Consider the following 24,026-nt stretch of genomic DNA (forward strand, 5'->3'; position numbering starts at 1 on the left):
CATAATTAAGTGGTACAGGCCACTTTATTAAGCAGGGCCTAAAACTCAAACCTGAGTTCTCGCGAAGTTCTCCCACGTTTCCGAGGAGCTGTGAGCTACGTAGGTCTTTTAGGAGGAGATAACTACTCTGTAGGAGGAAGGTGATGGTTTCTGAGCTCCATACCCTTAAAAAGGAAGTGTGTTGATTTGACCCATCTTTAGCCTTTTAAGGAGCAAAGTCAAAGTTTTTCAGCAGGGAGAATGCCCAGTCGTTTTGGAAATGTTATAAAAGCACCATTTTGTGCATTGACTTTAATTTCTTCCCTCAATAGTACTTTCTGTTCCGTACCAAATTTTAGCAGTAGTGATCACAACAAATATGTCCGAGGAACAATTAGATGTTTCTGAAATTTGGGGGTCCAATATTAACTCAGTAGCTAAAACCAGAAAGGTGAATAATGTGTCTGTGTGTTACCATTTGGTAAAGGAGTTTGACTAGTAAATGCTAGTTAATACCAATGATGGGTAGAGGATTGGGAGGTGAAATTTTATAAGTTTTGAAATTGTGCCATAAGATCCAGGGAAAGTACAGATATCTACAATGATTGCTTCTCTCTTTCATGTTTTTTTAATATACCTGAAAATTTACCCGCTTTAGCACTCCACCTTTTTTTATTTTGACCGTTTGGGCTGGGATTATTTCTGTAACAAATTTCATACTTCTCTGTCTTAAACAGAGTTCATTGTAGATTGTTTAATGATTTCTTTGTAATTCAGGATTATTGATGCCCTGAGATTCTGTAGTCTTGTCTTGTAGGATCCTGCACTTTTGAATTGTTGTGTTTGCTTTTGTGTGTGTGTGTGTGTGTGTGTGTGTGTGTGTGTGTTTCTTAAAGCTTTTTGTTTTCTCTGCAGGCAGTTGTCAGGGTTGCCTTCCCCTGCTGTCAGGAGTGTACAAGTATGCAAACTTACTAGGTTAGAAAATTTGGATTTTCTAGCCCAGTCGTCTTTCTGAGCCTCAGTTTCTTCATCTGAAAAATATTGACATCTGACTTCCAGTTGTCACAGCTGTGGGCTTAAAAAATAAATACTTAAATTTGTTAAAATTGTGTGTAAAATAGCATTTCAGTGACAACTCATCGGTTCTATGAGTGAGGTGAAGTATGTTCATTACATTTATTTTGACTTAAAGGCGTTTATTTATTTATATATGTATTTATTTATTTGGCTGCTGGCCCATAGACGGATCAAACCTGGACCTTGGTGTTAGGAGCACCATGTTCTAACTGAGCTAATGCACCAGCCCTAAGGCCTTTATTTTTTGGTGATTGTTATTGTGGTCTTGCAGTACTGGTAACTTCTACATAAAGTTTTTGTCCTTTTGATATTTTGCATATTGTAAGTTAGATTTTCTGTCAGGCAGCATCCATTCTTTTTGTAAAAAGAAATTGGTAGCCATTCATAATAGATGGATGAACTAGTTCCATTTTGTTATCATGACACAATCTGCAATTACTTCTTTAAATAGTTGCTCCTTTTAGGAAATACATGTTGATTGTTTTCGCTTATTACTTTACAAATAGGGTATTTCAACAAAATTATAACATATTGTCTGTTTTAAATATCCTAATGTACTAAGGTGTCTTAATTGCAGTAGGAATCCATAGATAATTCAAGCGATTTGAAGAGTTTGCTATAAATCTGCTATATTGTGGTTTTTGCTTTTAATATTAGCACTAAACTGCAGTTTTCATTTTAAGTGTCAGTGGTATTTTCCTTATTTAATGCATGTGTGGTAGCCATAAGAACTCTGCATTTTTACTTCTGTAGGGCAAAACTTACATGTTGAAATTTACTATAGGCAGTATTAGAAATATTCAGAGAAAACTGCTGTAATTGGGACTTTGTACTTTTAGCTCCAGGCAGGAAAACATTTGCACTTTGTTTTAGAGTGTTGGCTTAAAATGATCACAAACTTCGTATTGAAATTGAACTATATAGTACTTACTTATAAATGTAAACATCAATATTTGATATTAAAATGATTATTTTAAAGACATGAATGATTCCTTAACTCATTGATTTTTTTAAATGAATGAAACACCTGTTTATATATTAAGCTGCTAATTATATATATATTTTAGCTAAGGTTTATTCATAATTAAACCATCGCATTATGGTCATATGGGGGAAAGTAAAATAAGCCATATGTGAACAAGCTCATTTTTATAGTGAAGTTGTAGAGACTCTAAATCAGAATTCTTGCTTTTTTTCCATTTGAGACCTTGATCCAATCATTTCAGTTCTCTAGTCCTCTTGTTCTTGATCTATAAAATCAGAAGATTGTGCCAGAGGATCTCTTGAGGTTCCTTCAGACTCCAAAAGTCTAATTTTCTTTAAAAATTAGAGGTCTACATTTCTAATATGTAGGAAATGGATTGAGTAATAACATGGGGCTAGAATAGGTAGGTATATCTCTGAAGACAGTGAGATAAATTTATCATTATAAGAACTCAGATAATTGGAGGTATAACATTAAAAGTATTAGCAGAGATTTCCCGATTAGTATTTGCTTTTGTGGTTTGGTACTAACATAGTTGTATTATATTTTTTTGTCTCTCAGATTAGATGTATGTATAATAAGTGTATAACATCCTTATTTATCACTGAATTTGATAACAATACAGATTTTCTAAGTTTTCTAGTGGATTTAAGAATTTCAGAAGTTCCTACACTGCTAATCATGTTGGTACCAGCCCTGTAGCTTGTGTCAGACTGGTTTGTGTCTCTGACATAGAAACACTAAGGGATGTTGCTGACTTAGAAACACTAAGGGAAGGGGCACTGTATGGAAGAGCATATTTGTCTTCCCTGACGCTCACCTAAGAATGTTAGCTTGTCTTTACTTAATTCATTAGCAATCTGGCATTCGTAAATGTACTCCAACAAATAAATAAATAAATATATATATATATGTGTGTGTGTGTGTGTGTATATATATATATTTTGCTACTCAATGTTCATTTTATTTTATCTTTTTTTCTATTATAGTTGGAGACTTTAATACCCCTTTTTCAGTAACTGACAGATTCAGCAAGCACAATATCAGTAAGGACATAGTTGAACTGAACAGGACCATCAACTGGATCTTATTGACATTTATACAACTCTTCATGCAGCAAAGGCAGAATATACATTCTTTTCAAACTCACATGAAACATTGACTACTTTCTGGGCCTTAAAACACATCTTAACAAATTCCAAAGAATGGAAACCATACAAAGAATGCTGTCAGGCCACAACCAAATTAGACTAAAAATCACGAATAGATAGCTGGAAAATATAATATAATAATATAATATTTGGAGATTTATGATATAAATATAATATAATTTATAATATAAAAATATAATATTTGGAGATTTAGCAAAACACTTCTAAATAACATTTACCCATATTAAGAAATAGGCACACACCTAGGTCAGAATCAGTAGTTTTGCAGAGTGTGGCATGGATAATTTGCTTACATTAGTGGCTCCTCAGTTTTCATAGCTGAGAAATGGAGATGACACTGTCTTGCTTTCAAGATTAATGAATTAGAGATATTGAAATTTAGTATAAATTAAAGTTTGAGTTCTTTTTAGGTAGCCAACCAGTGGCACTTCTTTTTAATGTAACACCTTAAACACATTATGTAACTCATGTTTTCATAGGTGTAGATCTTTATGAAAGCCTGAGAACTATTTTTTACTCAATTTTTTTCACATTTTAAAATAATATCAATAATTATTATCAATAATAATTTATCAATAATAATTCCTTAATAAAATCAAACATTAAACATGTTTAAATTTCTCCAATTCTCTCCCCCTCCCTCTTTCTTACAATTGATTCGTTTACATCAGGATCCAAATAAGTTCTGCTGTTGCTTTGGTTGCTATGTCAGCTGTCTCAAGTTTTTTTTAATTTATAGGTTCCCCCTTCTTCTAATAGTTCCCCCCCTTTCCGTAATGTTTCCCAAGGTCTGGATTTGCTGGCTTCATCCTAGTAGTGTCATTTAACATGTTCTTCCATCCCCTGCATTAGGAAATGATTGTTGTTGGATCCAGAGGCTTCATCTCATTCAGGTTAGATTTGGTTCAGAAGTATATGTTCTTACTGCAGGAGGCACATTATGTCTGACCATTTCTCTGTGATGTTAGCAGTCATTGAAGATCATTTGCTAGATCCATTATTTCAATAGGGGTTTGCAAAATACCATATTCTAATTATTTTATTCTCTCTTTATTTATTACCTGGGATACTTCAGTAGACAGAATTGTTCTCTCCTCAGCTATTTATGGTTACTAGGAGGAACAATTCATGTAGGAAAGGCAGGATAAATGTCTGACTCTTCTCATTTACTTACTAGTTTTAGAAAAATCAATTGTTTCCCTATAATCTTCCAAAGAGACTGAGAGTTTGTTTGCTTTTTGTTCCATTGTCGTTATGGTTTTTTGGTGGTAAGATTTAGTTTTTCTTTCTCATTTGCATTTTTGTCCTACCAGTGGATTTTGTTCTTTCCTACGCATTCATGGTAGAGGTCATCGTTTTTCAGATTCCAGATGCAGGACTCTGTTGAGGATTTCTTGCAGAGCTGGTCATGTGATGGTGAACTCCCATAATTTTTGTCTGTCTGGAAAATACATTATATCTCCCTCATTTCTGAGGGATATAGTATTCTTGGCTGGAAGTTTTTTTCTTTTAATATTTTGAATGTATCATCCCATTTACTTCTGGCCTATTGAGTTTCTGTTGAGAAGTCTGCTGTTAGCCTGATAGGGGCTCCCTTATAGGTGGCTTGATTCTTTTCTCTTGCTTCTTTTAAGATTCTCTCTTTGTCTTTGAGCTTGCCAGTTTTGACTACAGTGTGTCTTAGAGAGGATCTTTTGGGGTTGAATCTGTTTGGGGATCTTTGAGCCTCCTGGATCTGAAGGTGCATGTCTCTCCCTACACCAAGGAAGTTTTTTGTTATTATTTCATTGAATAGGTTTTCTGTGACTTTTCCTTTCACCTCCTCTTCTGGAACACCCACGATTCAAATGTTTGTGTGCTAAGGTGGTCTGCTAGCTTTCTTAGATTTTCTTCATTTTTTAAAATCCTTTTTTCTTTTTTTTTTGTTCACCTGGATTATTTCAAAAAGATATATTCAATTCTTTCTTCCGCTTGTTCTTGCCTGCTGCTTAAGCTCTCGGTTGTGTTTTTTATTTAATTGAGTGAATCTTTCCGTTCCATGAGTTCTGCTATGTTCTTTTTTAAGGTATTAATCTCTTGTAAATTTCTTCCTTCATATCCTGGATTTATTTTTCTCTTTTCATTATGTTGTCTAACTGAGTCTTCTCTTATCTTAGGGAGTTTCCTTAAGATTGTTGCTTGGAATTCCTTTTCGGTCATTTCAAGGGTTTCCTGCTCTAAAGACTCTGGTATTTGAGAATTACTGTATTCTTTTGGTGGTGTCATATTTTCTTGGATTTTTCATATTTCTTGTACCTCTATGTTGATGTCTGGTCATCTGGTAGAGCAGTGACCAGTGTGGGCTTTTCTTTTTCCAGTCTCTGGCTGGTACTTTCCTTGTGTCTGCACAGTTGAGTGTCTGGTGGGCCGCCTGCATGGTGGCTATGGCTACTGCTGTGGCATCAAGCTGCTTTTGGGGTAGCCATGGCTGTGGCGGTGGTTGTAGTGGGCCATCTGTGCAGAAGTGTTTTTTCGTGTGCTCCTTGCCTGCTTCCAGGCGGGGGGTGCTGCCCTCGGATCCTGTCTAGGACCCTGGATATGCTCCTTGTCTGCTTCCATTTGGAGGAGGCTGCCCTTGGCTCCTGCCTAGCACCCCGGATGTGTTCCTTGCCTGCTTTTGGGTGGAGGGGCTGTCCTTGTCTCTACTCAAATGTTTTTGAAGCAGTCCATTTTTATTTCTCATTTGATCTGTGTGAACTACATTAGGAGTGGGCTAATGAATCTGCTTTAAATGTTAAATTGCTTTCCTTGCAAGTAATCTTAAAGATATGTTATAGTTTTAATTAATTTAACTTATATAATTGCTCTTAGAGGTGGAAATCTTGTATAAAAGTTATCTTCTGGGTTGGCCTGTTAGCTCAGTTGGTTAGAGTGCAGCCTTATAACACCAAGGTCACAGGTTCAGATCCCCATACCGGCCAGCTCCAAAAAAAATATTGTCTCGTTTCATTAGTAGATGACACATTCCATCTTTGTTTCTTGGTCCTGAACTGAAGAAATGGATTCTGTGGGGAAAAGCAGTGGCAGGGGAAGACCCACTTTCTTAACAGAATGCAGCCCCACCAGGCCCATCTAGGTAATGGGTTCTGTTTCAATTGTGGAGTAGGCTGAGAGGATGGTTATTGGTAGGCTCTGGAGAATTTACTGACTGCAGGTCAGTATTAGCAATACCCCATGTGAGAAGCAATACTTATAGAGGGCAAGGCTCTGGGTTGTAATAGAAGTGTGTCTAGTTCTGCTCATGCTTCAATTAGTAGCATTGTCTGTACTTGATAATGTAGCCCTGGGCCAAGCACTGTGTTTGGTGTTGAAGTACAAAGATTTTGAGTTGGAGGAGTTTACAAACAAGTTTATGATAATAAGATTCAACAAGGAGGATCATTTTACCTTTGGAGAATTAGCCTGAAGTTCTCAGTGTATTCTGGCTAAGTTGAATCTAAAAGGACAGGTAGGAATTAGGAGGGCTGTCTGGTTAGCTCACTCGATAGAGCAGGTGCTGGTAATGCCAAGATCAAGGGTTCGGATCTCCCCACCGGCCAGCCACACACACACACACGCACACGCACACGCACACACACACACAAAGAGAAATCAGCCAGGGGAATCAGAAGGGGCAAAGACTTGCTCAGCATCTTAATAGTTGAAAAGAAGTGTCTACTTTTTCAGTACTCAGACTCAGTGCTATGCTGATGCCCTCATACTGTGTGAAACTCCAAATAACTCTTTGAATGTAATAAAGTTACAGCATTATTTTTTGCCTAATTACAAATAGCATGTCCTTTACCATGTATTTTATTTTGGAGATGGGGAGGAAGGCAGCTGGCCGGTAAGGGAATCTGAACACTTGACTTTGGTATTACCAGCAATACACTCCCCAAGTGAGCTAACTGGCCACTCCCCACCCCACCCCCCATATTTTTTAACCATATATTTTAATAATTAGTTGCCTAGATCCTTGTCCTCTTTTTCCTGGCATCTGTCAGTCATGTTATTTTAAGGGAAATACGGAAATTATTTTATGTATGAAACTATACAATTAAACTTTTTACACACAAACTGTTTACCCCTCACTGATATTTTTATGAAATGTATTTGTTTCAGAAGTTATAAATCTTAGCCTTTCATATTATAAAACTTTACTACTTTATTATTGCCATACAAAAGTGACTATGATATTGTTGATAAACATTAAGAACAACATATTTTAATAATTGCATAGAAAAAAGAGAAGAATAAATATAGTAAAAATATTAAAAGCAGTAGCTATAAGTGTTAAAATTTTGTGCATGTTTGTATGATCTAATTTTTTCAGTGAGTTTATTGACTTCATTTATCTTATTAAAAAATGTATTTTCATTATGAAAAAAGTAGGTTAAATTTAGTATCACATACTCAAATTTCTGAAGGGGTCAGGCTGGTGAAGTGCATGAGGTCAGGCAGATGATAAATGATAACAATCAATAGATAATAGTGGGAACTAGGTCAGACTACAACATATTTATCTCATCTGATAGGAGTAGACTGTACTGATTACTATAAAGAAATGGGGCACAGTGCCAAGTATGGTGATTTTTGGGGGGGAGGGTCAAGAAAAATTCAGATCTGGATTTTGTAAATATAGCTGCAACTCATTTGGACTAAACAAATTTGCAGCAAACAAATATCCACAGACTACTACTCTGAAAGCTTTGGTTATATTCTAGTATTCTCAGGCAATCCATGAATTATTTTATTGAAATTGCATGGGCTTAATTTTTTCCTAAATTGTATTTTTGGTATCTCTTAGCATTGTTTTCTCCTTACTTCTTCCTGAAAAAATTAAAACTTGATCAGATGTTTGTCTTATTGTGTCTGGTTTATTTATTAATACCAGGAAATTGTAATTATAGAGAAAATATTGTGCTCTATTTCTGATTAGTAATTAGTAGGCTTTTACTAATGATTAGTAATTAGTAGCATTTTAGTAATGTTAGAGACATAGTGTGTGAGCCATCTTTTGTGTCACCATTGTTCTTCATTAGCTATTAATATTAGAGCCTTTACATCCTCAAAGGATTTGTGTAGTAATTTTAATAATAATTTGCTATCGTTTATCTTTCTTGAATTTAAAGCATATTTAGTTTATTTCAGGAAAACTAATTTTAATCAATTTCTGTGAAAAGTATATCCTTGGGTGATAGAATCTAAATACATATTATAACCACTTACAGACATGTGCACTATGATCTAAGGGTCTATATACGTTTTCCATTTATGAATTTTTCCTTTTAACAGCAGTTATGTTTATTAAAGAAAAATGGAAAGAAGTACAGTGAGTCAAAGGCCCTCTGTAGTCTCACAACAAAATACAGTAATGATTATTTCCTTTCAATCTTATTTTTTTCTTTTTGTTAATCTTTCCCTGAGCTTGCATAGTTTACATGATTATAATGATATTGCATATACTGTTTTATATCTTGATTATTTTTAACAACTTATGAGCATTTTATAAATCATTAATGTTTGTAAGCATTGTGAATAACTATGATATTTTGTTGAACCAGAGACCACAATTTAACCATTTTTTGTAATAGTGAATAGGTTGCTTCTGATTACATGTTACTGAAAAAGAGCACCAGATAACCAACTTTATACATGAAGGCTTTCTAAATTTAGGGTAGTTCCTTATGATAGATTCCAGTAGTTGAATTTTACTGGTTCAAGGTATAAACACTTAAGAATTTCATGTACTGTTAAGTTTCCCAAGGAGTTGTATACTGTCACTGGTAATACGAATTCCTGTTTCTCTCCATTTGTACATGTATTGGGAATTTGTCTTTTAAAAGATCTTTACTATTTATAGGCAAAAAAAAATCTCATTTGGTTAGTATTTCTTTAAAAATATATTTTCCTGAGTATAAAATTAATATCTGTTTGTTGAAAAAAAACTGGAAAAGCAAATATAAATTAAAAATGACCGTTAAACCCATGGCCCAAACATAATCATTTTTACTATTTTGGTGTAAATCCTGGGTTTTTTTCTTTGTATACTAATATGCATAGAATTGGGATTTTATAGTAAATATTGTTTACTAACTTGCTTTTTTTCACCTAATATGAATATTTCCTCATCCGTAGTCTTTGATAATTTTTTTTCAGTTCTATTATTTTTATAACAACTTTAACTTAATTTAATTTCGAATCTTCTAAACTGTATTTGGAACTGACAAAATATTTACAACTGTCAAAATCTTCCTGGAGACAAGGCCCTGAGCATAGAGTATGTCTTCACCATGAAAATTTTACATAAACTGTACAGAACTAAATCAGCCACTATTAATTTTTGGCAGTAGAATAGGTAATTCCTTAGCTGTGCAGTGTCCAAACTGCATACCACATGACATTAGATTGCTCATAGATGAATTTTAAATTTATATTATCTTAAAAAGTTGGAAGTCCTAGCTAACATTTTTTAGTATTAATATGCTAATCTTATGACAACATTTAATGCCTGAAGTAGAGACTTCTATAAGAGATTTATTAAAGAAAACACGATTGAGAGTGCAATATAGAAAAATATTTTCAGTCTTGGAAGCATATCACCAAATGTCTTTGCCTGGTTCAACAAGCCAACCCTGAAATGTGGAACTCTTAACTTTTATCTCTAGAGATTTTGCACTGGAGTGAAGCTTTTATTTGGACTCCTGGATTTTGGAATACTATGAACATCGGAATGTTCATGAACCAAACCAACTTAATAATTTTTAATAGGTAATACATTTACGTGATACAAAATTGAAAACTTATATAAGGTTATACAGTAAAAATTCTTCCTCTTACCCCTCTTCCCAGCTACCCACTTCCTCTCCCATCAGATGCCTCTCTATTAGAGAAGAAAATACATACTTACATACTTTGTTCTTGCTTCTTTTAAAAATATACAAAGTGTACCATATACACTTCTGTACCTTGCCTTTTCCTTTTTTTTTTTTTTTTTTTTAACTTTTTGCAATAGTTTTTTTGTTTGTTTTGGCTGCTGACCGACATAGGGATCTGAACTCTGCTTTTTTTCCTTCTTTTTTTTAACAACAAAATGTCTTGGAGCTAGTACATAAACTGCTTCTTCATTTTTTTTTATACCTTTGTACATGTGCAGATATACTGTGATTTATGTAACATATCCCTCTTTGATGGACATTTAGGTTTACTACTAGAAATGATGGTGCATTGAATAACCTTATTTTGCAAATGTGTAAGGATATACATGATTTCCTAGAAATGGGGTTACTGAATCAAAGGGTATTTAATGCATTTGTAATGCATTCCCTTGAGTGGCCTTTGTGCTTTTAATTGTTTTTTGTACATGGACTCTATGGTAGTGGTTCTGAAAGGTGGGGGCAAAGGGACTGTGAGAGTTTTTTTGGTTGTCACAGTGACTGATATTTAATAGTCACAGCTAGAGTTGCTTAATGTTCTTCAATGAGTAGGACAGTCCTACTCAATGAATAATTTGTCTTAGTGCCCCCATTCTGAAGCACTTTTCTATAGTAAAAAAATTACCACATTGTCATAGTTGTTGAAAATATTTTTCCCAATTTTCTACTTTTTTTTTTTAAGGCATAATTTTTATTCACATCTAATAGAGTAATCAACCATAAAATTATTACTTACTTTCAACCTAATGACAATTGACATTTCTCAAGCCAGCCGTTTTCAGTCCTAATAGTCCTTTATTTTCTTAAATATGTATGCTATGATTTGCTAATTTGCAATAGGTGTCATCATGAGAACAGTTTTCTACTTATTTTCCCTCAGACAGATAGAAATAAATTTTTCATGAGTTCAAATCTGTTTATCTCCATTATTTACTTCTTTATTAGTGAATCTAAAATGTTAATTAATATCCAGAGGTTAGATAAATGCTCACCTATATTTTTCTTAGTTTCCATTTGGGGAGGAGGTACACTATTTTGTGAAAAGGAAAATCATTTTCTAATATCGTCTAGACTTAAATGTTAAACAATAGGTTTTTTGGACTATATGTATATAGAGACTTAAACTGCCGTATAGTATTGAATAGCATGAATATACCACAATTTATTTAGCTATTGTCCTGTTGTGAGACATTTTGGGTGTTTCCTTTTTGCGTGATTGTTTTTTCAATGTTGCATTCTCACGTATCCTATCCTTTCACGTTTATTCATTCATTTACTAAATATTGATTTCCTGCCATATGCTAAGCATTGTTGGAGGCGCTAGGAATTAAGAGGGGAGCAAGACTGATTTCTTTCTTTCTTCTTTTTTTTTTTTTTAAAGATGACCGGTAAGGGGATCTTAACCCTTGACTTTGTGTTGACAGCGCTATGCTCACCCAGTGAGCTAAGCGGCCATCCCTATATGGGATCCAAACCCATGGCCTTTGTGTTATCAGCACCACACTCTCCCGAGTGAGCCATGGACCGGCCCCAGCAAGACTGATTTCTGTCACATCATGGAGCTTATATTCTAGTGAAAGGAGATATGAAAACTGAAATTTATAATAAAATAGCAATTACCAATAAATGCTGGGAAGAAAAAGCAAAACAAGAGTATATAAAATGTTGGAGGATGGGGGCTGTTCTTTTGAATAGACTAGTCAGGGATGTCCTTTATGAGGAGGTGATACTTGAGCAGTGACTTAAGTGAAGAGATGAACCATGTGAAGATCTGGGGTAAGAGTATTACAGGTAGAGGGAACAGCAAATGTAAAGGACCTGATGATGTAATAAGCCTTGAGATGCTTGAAGAACAGCAGGATACCAGTGTAGCTGAAGTTGAGGAAAATGTTGAGAGATGTTAGGAGATAAAAGTTGAGGAAAATGTGTAGAGGTCAACAGGAGTTAAAATATTTAGAGCAGTGTAATTGAAATACACTAGACATGGGCCATATGTGTTTATGGAGCACTTGAAATGTGGCTAGTCTGAATTGAGATATGCTGTAAATATAAACTGTATGCTGGATTTCTAAGACATAGTACCGAAAAGAAATGTACAGTACCTCAATAACATTTTTATGTTGATTATATATTAAAGTGATAATATTTTATACATATTGAGTTATATAAATATGTTGTTAAACCTGTTTTTACTTTTCAAAATGTGGCTACTGAAAAACTTAAAACTATGTATGTGGCTCATATTTCTATTGGACAGTGCTGATTTAGAGCCTTAAATCCATGGTGTAAAATATCCCAATTAAATGGAATGGTCAGATATTAGAGTTTTAAGCAGGGGAATGATGTGAAAAAAGAATCATTTCACTGGTTAATCTGTGGAGAATCGACAGGACAGGACTAAGAATAAAAGCAGAAATGAGTTAGGAGGCTATTATGATAGTCCAGATAAGAAATGATAATGGTAAAGGTAGTGAGAACATTTGGGTTAATTTTTGAAGCTAGAGTCAAATCAACTTTCAAATGGTTTGGATAATGGGATATGAGGGAGAGTGGAACTGAAGATGACTCCCAGATTTTCAGCCTTAACAGCTGGGTAGGACAGTGATAATGTTTACGGAGTATTTGAGGGAGTGGGAATAGGGGAATAAAGACCTTTGTTTTAAATATATTAATTATTTGTAGTGAAGTAAACATTTTATTGACATCTAACGTAGCATACCGAAAAGTACACAACTTCTTAAGCGTAGCTCAACTTTTTCCCAAAGTAAACTCACTTATAAATAGCACTCAGATAAAAAAACATAACAAACTACTATCCTAATAGCCCTAACTCCATAAATTATTGGTGGTATTCATTGCAGTTTCTAGGCCCCAAAACTGTAGGATTGTTTACATTGTGTGTTACATTAAGTTTCTTAGAATTGAGAAACTTGGAAAATCGTCAAAGATTGTGTCTAAAAGTTATTGGTAATTAGGAATTATTTTTTGAGCTTTCATATATTTTTCCTGGTTTTCAAACTTGGAGTTTGTTTTCAAGAACACAATATATAAGAAATTAACTTTAATTGTAAACAGTTTGGTGTGTTTTGGGTAGGGCTATACCTATACACATATAGGAATAGAAATCTCACCTGGGACATTGTAGTTAAGTAGCTGTAGAAGTTTCTTTGGAGGAAAATACATATGCTCCTTGACTTAGAATAGGGTTACATCCTGGTGTACCCATCCTAAAGTCAAAAAATTTTTGTGGAACCATCATAAGTTGGGGACCATGTGTACGTGAATGAATCATTAAATCTTCCCTTCTCTTCCTCTGTCCCTCAAAGTAGAGAATTTAAGAAGGCCTGTAAAAATTGTCTAGAAGATAATTAGGTACTAAGTAGTAATTTCATGTTTTTCTTCAGGATAGGATAGTTTCCTCAAATTTATGGATTCAGAGTATTTTCAAATCCAAATATGCAGCAGTTGAAATTCTACACAAGTAAAAGCTTTTTGTTTTGGCGGCTGGCCAGTCAAGTACAAACTTTATGCAACAAACTTGGCAAGATATTAAAATTGCTAGGTTTTTGTTGTTTTAAGGTAGTCTATATCTGTAGTCTACTGGAGGATTGAAAGTTATCCTTGTTGCTTTGTTTTATGTGAAACAAATTTCAGTATCCAATATATGTGTTAGAAATGTTTAAATGGAGAAAATTATGGGAAAATAATATCCCTCCTTCTTTCCATGCAATAATGCAAAAGTGAATATACCAATACTGGAGCTGAGTTTGATCACAACATAATCTATTTTTTGTATAATTTAATCCCTAATTGACATAAACAGCATTAAACAATTTAAGAGTATCATATTACTGTTAGTGTTTTTCAAATTGTTGGTAGTTTGGGCAAAGGGTTTATTGCGCCTCCCCTTTCTCCCTTGCTGTTGTTGAGTATTCTGACTTGTGGTTTGTGGAGTGTGTAAAACTGATAAAGGAGGGTAGTGGATATGTGAAGCTACATGTGTGATAACATTGTATAGAACCAAATAAATAAAAGTAAAACTGGAGAAATGTAATAAGGTAGGTGGGTCATGTCAGTATTGGTTGTGCTATTATGCTACAGCTGTGCTATTATACTACAGTTTTGCAAAATGTTCCCATTGGAGGGGGAACTGGGTGAAGTACACATTGGATCTCTATATTGTATTATTTCCTATAACTGCATGCCAGTCTATAATTGTCTCAATAAATTTTTTGATTAAAAATAAGGGATGAATCTATTCAGGATGGAAGACGTAGATCTTTCAGAGCCTTACTGGACCTAACGTTATGCATAACTTCCTGAGCCACCATCTTAGTTTAGATATGATAATTTTCAGAAAAGCATATACACGTCCATCTGTTCTGAGCAGATGAAACTTTCATTTTTATCATCTGTCAGTTTGGATTGTATTATACTTACTGCCTTTGTTTCTTCTGCCCTTCACCTTAGCCTGTCTGTCATCCTCCACCAGGTATTACATTGAACATTTTAAGTCCTTAAAATAAATGCCTTATCAAAAGAATGTCTGTGAAATAATAGTTATCTGCCATCTCGATAAAGCTGTTACACAGAGTATCTCACTCATTGGTTTTTTGTGTGTCTGTACTAGCATATCAGTAAAAAGCTGTCGCTCGTGATCAGAAAGTAGCCTCATATGTAAAACTTAATGTTGTGCTTTTACTTGGAATGTAAATCTACCGCGTATTACTACTATTGTTAAAATACCCCACTTTCTTCCTAGATGATTTATTTTCAGTGTTTATGAATTTGAATGTTATTCTTTTAAGTCTCACATATTAATCAGAACTCTCATCTTCATTTTCTAGGAGTAGAGAGGGATTGGACCAGTTGTCCTCCCCTCCCCCATTTAAAAATAAACAGCCTTGTGAGTTCACTAAACTTACAGTCTTAATACAGTTTTCTGTGTGGGTTGGCAATCTGTATTTGGTTGACAAAACAGAAATTTGATAATATGATAATGGCTAAACCTTATTGTTCAAGTTTTTTCTATTTGCCTCACAAAATGCAATCTAATCTCTGAAAAGAAAGCACTAATTAATCCATATCATTTACCTCATGGAAATAAATATTAAAATAAATTTAAACTACATTTCTGGTTTATGCTGCACAGATTTCTTTTTTTCCCCCCAGAAATTTATGAAAAATCTTTGCTGTCTTAGTCTGCGTGTCTGAAACTGTGTAACTCATAGAATAAAGTATTGGAGCCATGGGAATAAAGGTTCAGCGTCCTCGATGTTTTTTTGACATCGCCATTAACAATCAACCTGGTGAGAATTATTAATGTTCCTAGTTAACATTTATAAATGAGTATTTAATATTTTTAAGTAATAAAGAAGATTAAACCAACTACCTTTTTTTTCAGCTGGAAGAGTTGTTTTTGAGTTATTTTCCGATGTGTGCCCCAAAACATGCGAGAACTTTCGTTGTCTTTGTACAGGTTTGTTCACATTTTCTTTCTTTCTTTTTTTTTGTCAGCTGGCCAATACAGGGATTGAACCCTGGACTTTGGTGTTCACATTTTCAATTGCCTTAATAGTAGTACCATTTGACTATGGCTTGCTTTAATTTTTGATTTACTATATTTTAGATTTTTTTATGCATATTACTTTCTTTTCTTAACATTAAGATTATGTAGCATTAACTAGGACATGAAAGTAATTTTTAGAAATATTAATTGTAATGGGATTTTTATCGGAGATTGATTTCTTCACTCTTCAGAAAAACATGGGTGATTTTAAAAAGATTCCTGAAAGGAGTGAAAATTCTATGGGTTAAAGAAATCTATAAAGTTCAAGAGAGGTGTATTTTACTGGATAAAAATTTTCACTATTAATTTTGCTTAAGTACTGCTTCCTTGATTGCCTTTCTACTAAATGTCCTACTAACTTTTCCTCTTTACAGGTGAAAAGGGGACAGGGAAATCAACTCAGAAGCCATTACATTATAAGAGTTGTCTCTTTCACAGAGTTGTCAAGGATTTTATGGTTCAAGGAGGTGACTTCAGTGAAGGTAGAGACTTTGATCCCCACAAAAGACAATCATATATTTATATTCTTTGTTAAATATCATAGATCTCAAAGTTAAACAAGTCCCAAGAGTAGAGGTCTTAGTCCAGTTTTTTTCTCACTCCATTTAGCCTCTGGTCAAACAATTAGAAGTACTCACAGAAATATATAAAAGAAGGAAGCATGTAGAAAATAATTTCACCTTTGGTGTATGGATTAATTTCAGAAATTTGCTTCCGAATACAAAATAAAACACTGTTTTCATCTCAGTAATCTATCAGTGTATGTGTTTGATTTTGGCACAACTGGTAATTCTTACAATGTAGTTTTTACCTTTACTTTTTGCTTGTAAAAACATCAAAACTGTTTTTAAAAATACTTAGAAAAAATGTAATTAATTCCTTTTAAAAGACCTCCATTATCATTGTTAGAATCTGAACATTCTTTTTTTCCACATATCTTAATACTTTGACACATTCCATTTATCATAGGGGAAAGAATGTAATTTGAGATCTTATCATTAGTGACATTAAATTAATATCTGTTATGATTTACTGTGATCCTTTGAGTATTGTTGATTCAAAATTCTTTGAGCGCCTGTTTTGTAGTAGTTTGTTTAGATAGCACCTTTAAGGAGCTTACTCTTGAAAGTTCTGAGATGGTATGTTTTTCGTTCTTAGGAAATGGACGAGGAGGAGAATCTATATATGGAGGGTTTTTTGAAGGTAAAAATGTTTATATTTAAATTATGTTTTTAATATTTTCTATTTTATTCATTTGATTAGTCTATTGAGTCAATAAGATTATTAAATATTATACTAATATCCAACTATCTTCAACTGATCTGAAGGTTAATTTTCTTGTGAAAAATTTCATGTAATACACTTTTTATAGAGGTGGAATTTTTTTGTTTTTAAGACATTAGTACATATTATTTGAAGGGTTTCAGTGATCTATACTCAACTTTTAGAATTGTACTGTTAGAAAAGAAGTTCTATAGCTTGATCTTATTAACCTTTATTAAAGAAGATTCAGCAGTTATTTCTTAGTAACAGCATCCAAATTTTTACAAGGTCCTTTTTCTCTATGAAAAAAAATGTTTAAATCTCTTTGATATTCTAAAATTTGACTATAATTTTTTCCAAAATTTTAAGTTTTCTCTCTGGAATCTTTTATTAATGTGAAAATCATTTGGAAAACTATAAGCACATGCGTGTGGAAGTAATTTAATATTTTCCATCTTTAACTTTTGGGATTTGTTTCAAATTCTATATGCTTTGTTCTCGTATTCTAATCCAAGACTGGAAGACAAGTTCCTCTCTTTGCAATAAGTAATAATCTAAAAAGATGGTAAGGAAAATTGATTCACATTTGATTCTCTCTTCTTTTATAACCTAACTTTGTTATCTAAGTTGTGTTTGGCACTAAAGAACACATCAGATATGAAGAGGAGTGAAAATGAATTGTTTTGGAGATTATGCCTATAATGTAATTGAAAACTTTGCTTCTGTATAGATGAAAGTTTTGCTGTTAAACACAACAAAGAATTTCTCCTGTCAATGGCCAACAGAGGGAAGGATACAAATGGTTCACAGTTCTTCATGTAAGTATTATTATCTGATGATTTAAAATACCCTGGTTTGGGTCTGTCATTTCTCTGCATGCCTGCCATTGATCACTAATAAGTAGGAGAGAGGAGAGGAATCCATAAGAGGGGGAATTGCAGAAGGAGGGGGAACAAGGCATTGTTGAAGAGGGGGAAATTGTTGGGGAGGCAAGGAGTTGAACTGTGCTGCTGAAAGTTTTCAAATGGTGGAAACTTGCCAAGAGAACACAGTAGCCAGCTTATCAGGGTCCCACTGGCCAAACGAGGACAATTTGGGCATCAAAGCAAATAACAAGTAATATTGTATTATAATCAAATAGGAATTCTGGAGTCCACACTGATATAATTAATTGACTAATGAGGGAGAAGGAAAAGCATTCTCTTAGGAGAATGTTAACTAATAAATGTAAAAGGAATGGTAGAGTTAAAAATTCACCATTTTGCAATCATCACAGTAATAATTGATTCAAGCAATAATCTTCTGTGGATGCTAAATCTAGAGGGGCAACTTTAAGGAGGGACAGGATGTTTACATAGAGTATCTCTCCGTGAATTACTTAATTGCAGAGAGTAAAATACAGTTGGTCCTCATTATTCACAGATTCTGCAAATAAAATTTATTTGTAACCCCAAAGTCAATACTGCTAAAGTTTTCCAATCCTGACTACAAAAAAATTGTGACCAGGGCTCCTGTCAGCAGTGCATATGCTTTATCCTTTCCTATCACTACAGATTTGCTCTCCTCTGTAGCCTTGAACTGTCCTGGTCTCTGAGGAACTTAATCTGTCAGTACCACATGGATTATTCTGTTGTTTCCCTATTCAGTATTTGTTACTCCCTGCTTCAACAATGAGAAACCTGGCTCCCATTATCTTCAGCATTTCTACTCATTTGCTGAATTCTAGAATAAACAAGTGCCATCTTTTACTACTATGAAAAAGAACCTACTAACTAGAGTGCACTATTTATTTGCGGTTATTTTTGTTTTTAGACTGAAGGTATGTAAAACCCCATATTTAAAAGTGACTGAGGAAAAAAAAAAAAAAAAAGTGACTCAGGGGCTGGCCAGTTAGCTCACTAACAAGAAGATCAAGGGTTCAGATCCCTGTACTGACCAGCTGCCAAAAAAGTAATAAAGGGGGAGGATATAGATTAGTACTTTTTTGGTGTGACTTTTGTGTGATTTTGTGACTCAAAACATTTTAGGTTTATTTGTTTCTGATTGTATTTCATTTTGTTCTCCCTCCTACCTTGTGGTTTTGACTTGTTTTGTTTTTGCTTTTTTGAAGTTATAAAATAGAAACATGATTCCAAAAGGAAAAACAAAAATAATGCCCTAAACTGTCTCTCCCATCCAACCCTTCCACTCCATTCTCATTCCTCCAATTTTTTCACCCAATTCCCACCATCCATGTTAGTAACCAACTTTATTAGTTTCTGGTTTATCTTTCTGTGTTTCTTTTTGCAAGCATAAGCAGATACATATGTAATTTCTTATTTTTCCTTCTTTTTTACGTAATAGATGGCATACTATGTGTACTGTTTTGCTCTGTTCACTTAACAGTATATCATTGAAATCACTCATATCAGCTTATAGAGATCATTCTCATTCTTCTTTTGCAGCTGCATAGTACTCTATTGTGTATATATACTGTAGTTTATTCAACCAGTTGCTCACATGTGGCTCCTTCTGGTGTTTTAAACAAAAACGACTTATTACTTCCTCGTTGTAGAAAAAGTAGAAAACACAGATAAGTAAAATAACAAAAACAAAACAAAAAATAATCCCATCCCCATATCATCTTTCTGTACAGTAAAAATGTTGGTAGAGTGTTGCATATGCTCTATAATCAACTTTTGGATATAATAGGAATCTTTTTGCACATTACTAAATATTGAGCATTTTAAAGGCTACATGTTAATCTATTGTTTGTACTATGCTTTATTAATCTCGTATTTGGACATCTTGTTTACTTCCTGTTTTTGCAGTGAACATTGTTGTGCCTTTTGTTTTCATTTTTAAATTTCTTTAATATAAGTTGCTAGAAGTTTACTTAATGAAATATTTACATATTTTAAAACTTTTCCACATATATTGCTACTCTGATTTTCAGTAGGTAGTTTAGTATTAGTAGTAAGTGCTAATTTCACCACATCCTCAACAAACACTAAGTATTATCACTTATTTTTCTCTTTTAAATAATATCCTTCCTGTGCTAACAAAAATCTCTGTGTTTTCATGGAATCCTTCATACATATATTCTCAGAATTTTTCCTCTTAAGTTTTGATTTCTTATCTCTTTCCATTTTCTGGAGAACCCTTCTTCTGTGTTCCATTTTTTAAAGGAAACTTCAGTTTCTAGAGAGCTGTAACCTTTTTTTCCCCCCTACTCTTTTTACTGTAACATATATAAGATTAAATTTGCTGTTTTAACCATTTGAGGGTGTACAGTTTGGTCATGTTTATTACATTCACAGTTGTTATACAGCCATTACCACTATCTATTTCCAGAACTGTTTCGTCATCCCAGAGACTCTGTAACCATTTTTTCTCCCCACTCCAAAACCTCTAATCTACTTTCTTTCTTTGTGAATTTGCCTATTCTAGATATTTCATTTAAGTGGAATCATACAATACTTGTCCTTTTGTGTCCAGCTTGTTTCATTTAGCATGTTTTCCAAGGTTTATCTGTAAAGTAGCATGTATCAGAACTTCATTCCTTTTTATGGCTGAATAATATTCTACTTATACCTCATTTTCTTTATCTGTTCATCTGTTAATGGACATTTGGGTTGTTTCCACTTTTTGGCTATTGTGAATAATGCTGCAATGAGCATTGTTGTTTGAGTCTCTGTTTTCATTTCTTCTGGGTATATAACTAGGACTGGAATTACTGGGTCATATGGTAGTCCTGTGTTTAGCTTTTAGAGGAACCGCCAAACTATTTTCCACAGCACACACAGCATTTTATATTCACACCATCAGTGTACAGGAATTCTAATTTTTCCCCATCCTTGTTTGCCACTCTGTACATATCTGGAGATGACCATGAAAGTACCCATAAGTATTAATTTTGGGGTTACAAATAAGTTTCACTGAGCAGGCCAACTTGTAAATACAGAATCTGTGAAGTGAGGATCGACTATCTAGATGCAAATTATGCCTACGCACTGTGAATGTAACATGGTATATAAATACATATTTAGTGTACACCTAGATTTTTACATTTTTAGATAATTTTATCAAGTTCAAGTTAGCATAGTGTTAACAGTGGAAACAGTAGGTCATCAATTTTCAAGTAGGTAAACTTAAAATTATATATTTTTTCAGTAGTATTGTACATGCTTTAACCAAAGATTAGCTTAAATTGTGTTCCTTCTTCCACATTTCTAATGCCTTTTTTGATAAGATTTTTTAAATCAATAAATCTTGGGCCGACCCTGTGGCGCACTCGGGAGAGTGCGGTGCTGGGAGTGCAGTGGCGCTCCCACCGCGGGTTCGGATCCTATATAGGGATGGCTGGTGCGCTCACTGGCTGAGTGTGGTGCGGGCGACACCAAGCCAAGGGTTGCGATCCCCTTACCGGTCACAAAAAAAAAAGACAAAAAATAAAAATAAAAATAAATGGATAAATCTTATACATTGCTCGTCTTTAATCTGTTGTACCAACATGTCTATGGTACATACTTAAGTAGCAGCCTTTTTAACTACATATCTTTACGGTTTATGGGAGAGGGGGACTTTGTAAAAATTACTTTATTTGCCAAAAAATGCTTATCTTAAGTTTTGTTCCAAGTTTTAATGCAGATCTGTTTCTTCACCATGAAGTTTATTTTATGTCAGGGGTAACAAACTCAAAGGCCTACCCAAGGCAAGTAGCATAAACAAATAAAGCCTGCTGGGACAAAAAACTAAACCATTAATTCCTGTATTAAAGAAGACAAATACTCAGCTGTGGTCAATTATTGTTGTGTGCCGGGTACCACATCTTCCAGAGAGGTCTGATATCTGGATTTTTGTGTGAAAGTATCTGAAATATTACATGTTGGCAGCTAATTTAGAAATTCATAAACACCATATGGGCGATTTCTGTTCAAGTCCAACAGAATTTGTCTGTGGACAATTAGAATATGACCCATGCTTTAACTGTTTAAAATCAGATTGAAAATCACTATTGTTAAACTCATAAACTAGTGGAATGGTTTGATAAATTTTGATACATTCATACATTAGAATATTATACAACCATGAATATTTGATAAGAATTCATTTACATGCAAGAAAGACAAATGGATAGAAATAACACCTAAATGTCCATTTTAATTACTTCAGATTTTTAACAATGAATAGATATTGCTTTTGTAATCAGAAAAAGTTTTTGAAAATACATTATGTGGAAAACATTTTGCTTCTGTTCTACTAAAGGTTAAGGTAATATATCTATTATGTTAAGTAAGCATATGATTTCTTTGTTTCCAACACAGTTGTTTTCTTTTCCTTTTTAGAGATGCTAACTTTATTTTTCTCTGACTTTGTTTTTATTCTATCTGATGACTTCCAAAAGAACAACGAAACCAACTCCTCATTTAGATGGGTAAAGATTATTTTATTTATTTTACAATCTACTTAAAAATGATATTAAAATAAGAAGCTTTTATTTAATCATCTTTACTTGACTGTTTAGGCATCATGTTGTTTTTGGGCAAGTGATTTCTGGTCAAGAAGTTGTGAGAGAGATAGAAAACCAGAAAACAGATGCAGCTAGCAAACCCTTTGCTGAGGTACGAATACTCAGTTGTGGAGAGCTAATTCCCAAATCTAAAGGTAAGAACAAGTAAATATTTCTGAAAATTCTTATACATACAAAATAAGTAGAGGCACTCTAAGTAGTTGGCATGAAATTCATACTAAAGCTGATATAAATAGAGATTTTTGGTTTTTTTTAAAAATGTTTTTGTGGCTTTTATTTTTTAAAATTGACAAATAAAAATTGTGTGGATTTATTGTGAACAACTTGATGTTTTGAAATATGTATATGCCTTCCACACATACTTACCAATTTTTTTGTGATGGAAACACTTAAAATCTATTTTTTAAGCAATTTTGAAGAATACTAATATTGTAGTTTATATTGTTATTAACTGTAGTAACTATATTGTACAATAGATCCCTTGAATTTATTACTCATATTTGAAATTTTATATCCTTTGACCAACATCTCCCCAACACCCCCTTCTTACCCCTCTTCCAATCCCTTGGTAACAACCATTCTACTCTCTACTTCTATGAGTTCAACTTTTTTAGATTCTACATGTGAGTGGGATTGTGTGCCTGGCTTATTTCACTTAACATAATGTCCTCCACATTCATCCATGTTGCTGCAAATGACAGGCTTTCCTTTTTTTTTTAAGGCTGAATAGTATTCTATTGTGCATATATACCAGATTGTTTTTTAGTCATTTATTTGTTGATGGACATTTACATTGATACCATGTCTTGGCTACTGTGAATAGTTCTGCGATGTACATGGGAGTGCAGATGTCTTTTTGACATGCTGATTTCATTTACTTCGGATATATACCTAGTAGTGGAATTGCTGGATTATAGGATAGTCCTATTTTTAATTTTTTTTTGGGGGGGGGGTGGTTAGCAGGTATGGGGATCCAAACCCGTGACCTTGGTGTTACAAGGCTGCACTCTAACCAACTGAGCTAACTGGGCAGCACTATTCTTAATTTTTTGAGGAACCTCAGTACAGTTTTCCATAATGGCTGCACTAGTTTACATTTCTGCTAACAGCATGCAAGGAAGGGTTCCAGTTTCTCCACATCCTTGTCAACACTTGTTATCTTCTGTCTTTTTGATAATAGCCATTCTAACAGGTGTGAGGTGATAATTTCATTTTGGTTTTAATTTGCATTTCCCTGATTATTAGTGATGTGCATTTTTTTCATATACCTGTTGGCCATTTGTATGTCTTCTGTTGAGAAATGTCTGTTCTGGTCCTTCATCTATTTTTTAATCAGGTTGTTTGTTTTCTTTCTATTGAGTTGATTGAGTTTCTTATATATTTTCGATATTAACCTCTTACCAGATGTATGGTTTACAAATATTTTCTCCCTTTTCCTAGGTTGTCTCTTCTCTCTATTGATTGTTTCCTTGGCTGTGCAGAAGCTTTTCAGTTTGATACAATCCCATTTGTCTGT

The 24,026-nt window shown here is 33.8% G+C and overlaps 2 protein-coding genes across 6 annotated transcripts in view; one reads left to right on the forward strand and one right to left on the reverse strand.

Annotated features, from left to right (window-relative positions):
* Positions 1–4,460, reverse strand: part of FASTKD1 (FAST kinase domains 1) — a 55,114-nt gene extending 50,654 nt beyond the window's left edge. Inside the window, exons 1-2 of the mRNA XM_063085747.1 lie at positions 4,388–4,460; positions 952–1,010 (exon numbers count right to left, since the gene is read on the reverse strand). Of these exons, the coding sequence (XP_062941817.1) occupies positions 952–1,010; positions 4,388–4,460 (132 nt within the window). The remainder of the gene's footprint in view (positions 1–951; positions 1,011–4,387) is intronic.
* The window catches only part of PPIG (peptidylprolyl isomerase G), a 40,634-nt gene that overhangs the window by 677 nt on the left and 15,931 nt on the right, over positions 1–24,026 (forward strand). For all 5 annotated transcript variants that reach the window (XM_063100841.1, XM_063100848.1, XM_063100867.1 and 2 more), the window contains exons 2-8: positions 15,339–15,475; positions 15,571–15,645; positions 16,110–16,217; positions 16,894–16,938; positions 17,729–17,816; positions 22,385–22,414; positions 22,505–22,644. In XM_063100841.1, coding sequence (XP_062956911.1) covers positions 15,415–15,475; positions 15,571–15,645; positions 16,110–16,217; positions 16,894–16,938; positions 17,729–17,816; positions 22,385–22,414; positions 22,505–22,644 — 547 coding nt within the window. In that variant the 5' untranslated portion in view covers positions 15,339–15,414. The remainder of the gene's footprint in view (positions 1–15,338; positions 15,476–15,570; positions 15,646–16,109; positions 16,218–16,893; positions 16,939–17,728; positions 17,817–22,384; positions 22,415–22,504; positions 22,645–24,026) is intronic.

This window comes from Cynocephalus volans, chromosome 1 (assembly GCF_027409185.1).
Source record: "Cynocephalus volans isolate mCynVol1 chromosome 1, mCynVol1.pri, whole genome shotgun sequence".
NCBI classification, from domain to species: Eukaryota; Metazoa; Chordata; class Mammalia; order Dermoptera; family Cynocephalidae; genus Cynocephalus; species Cynocephalus volans.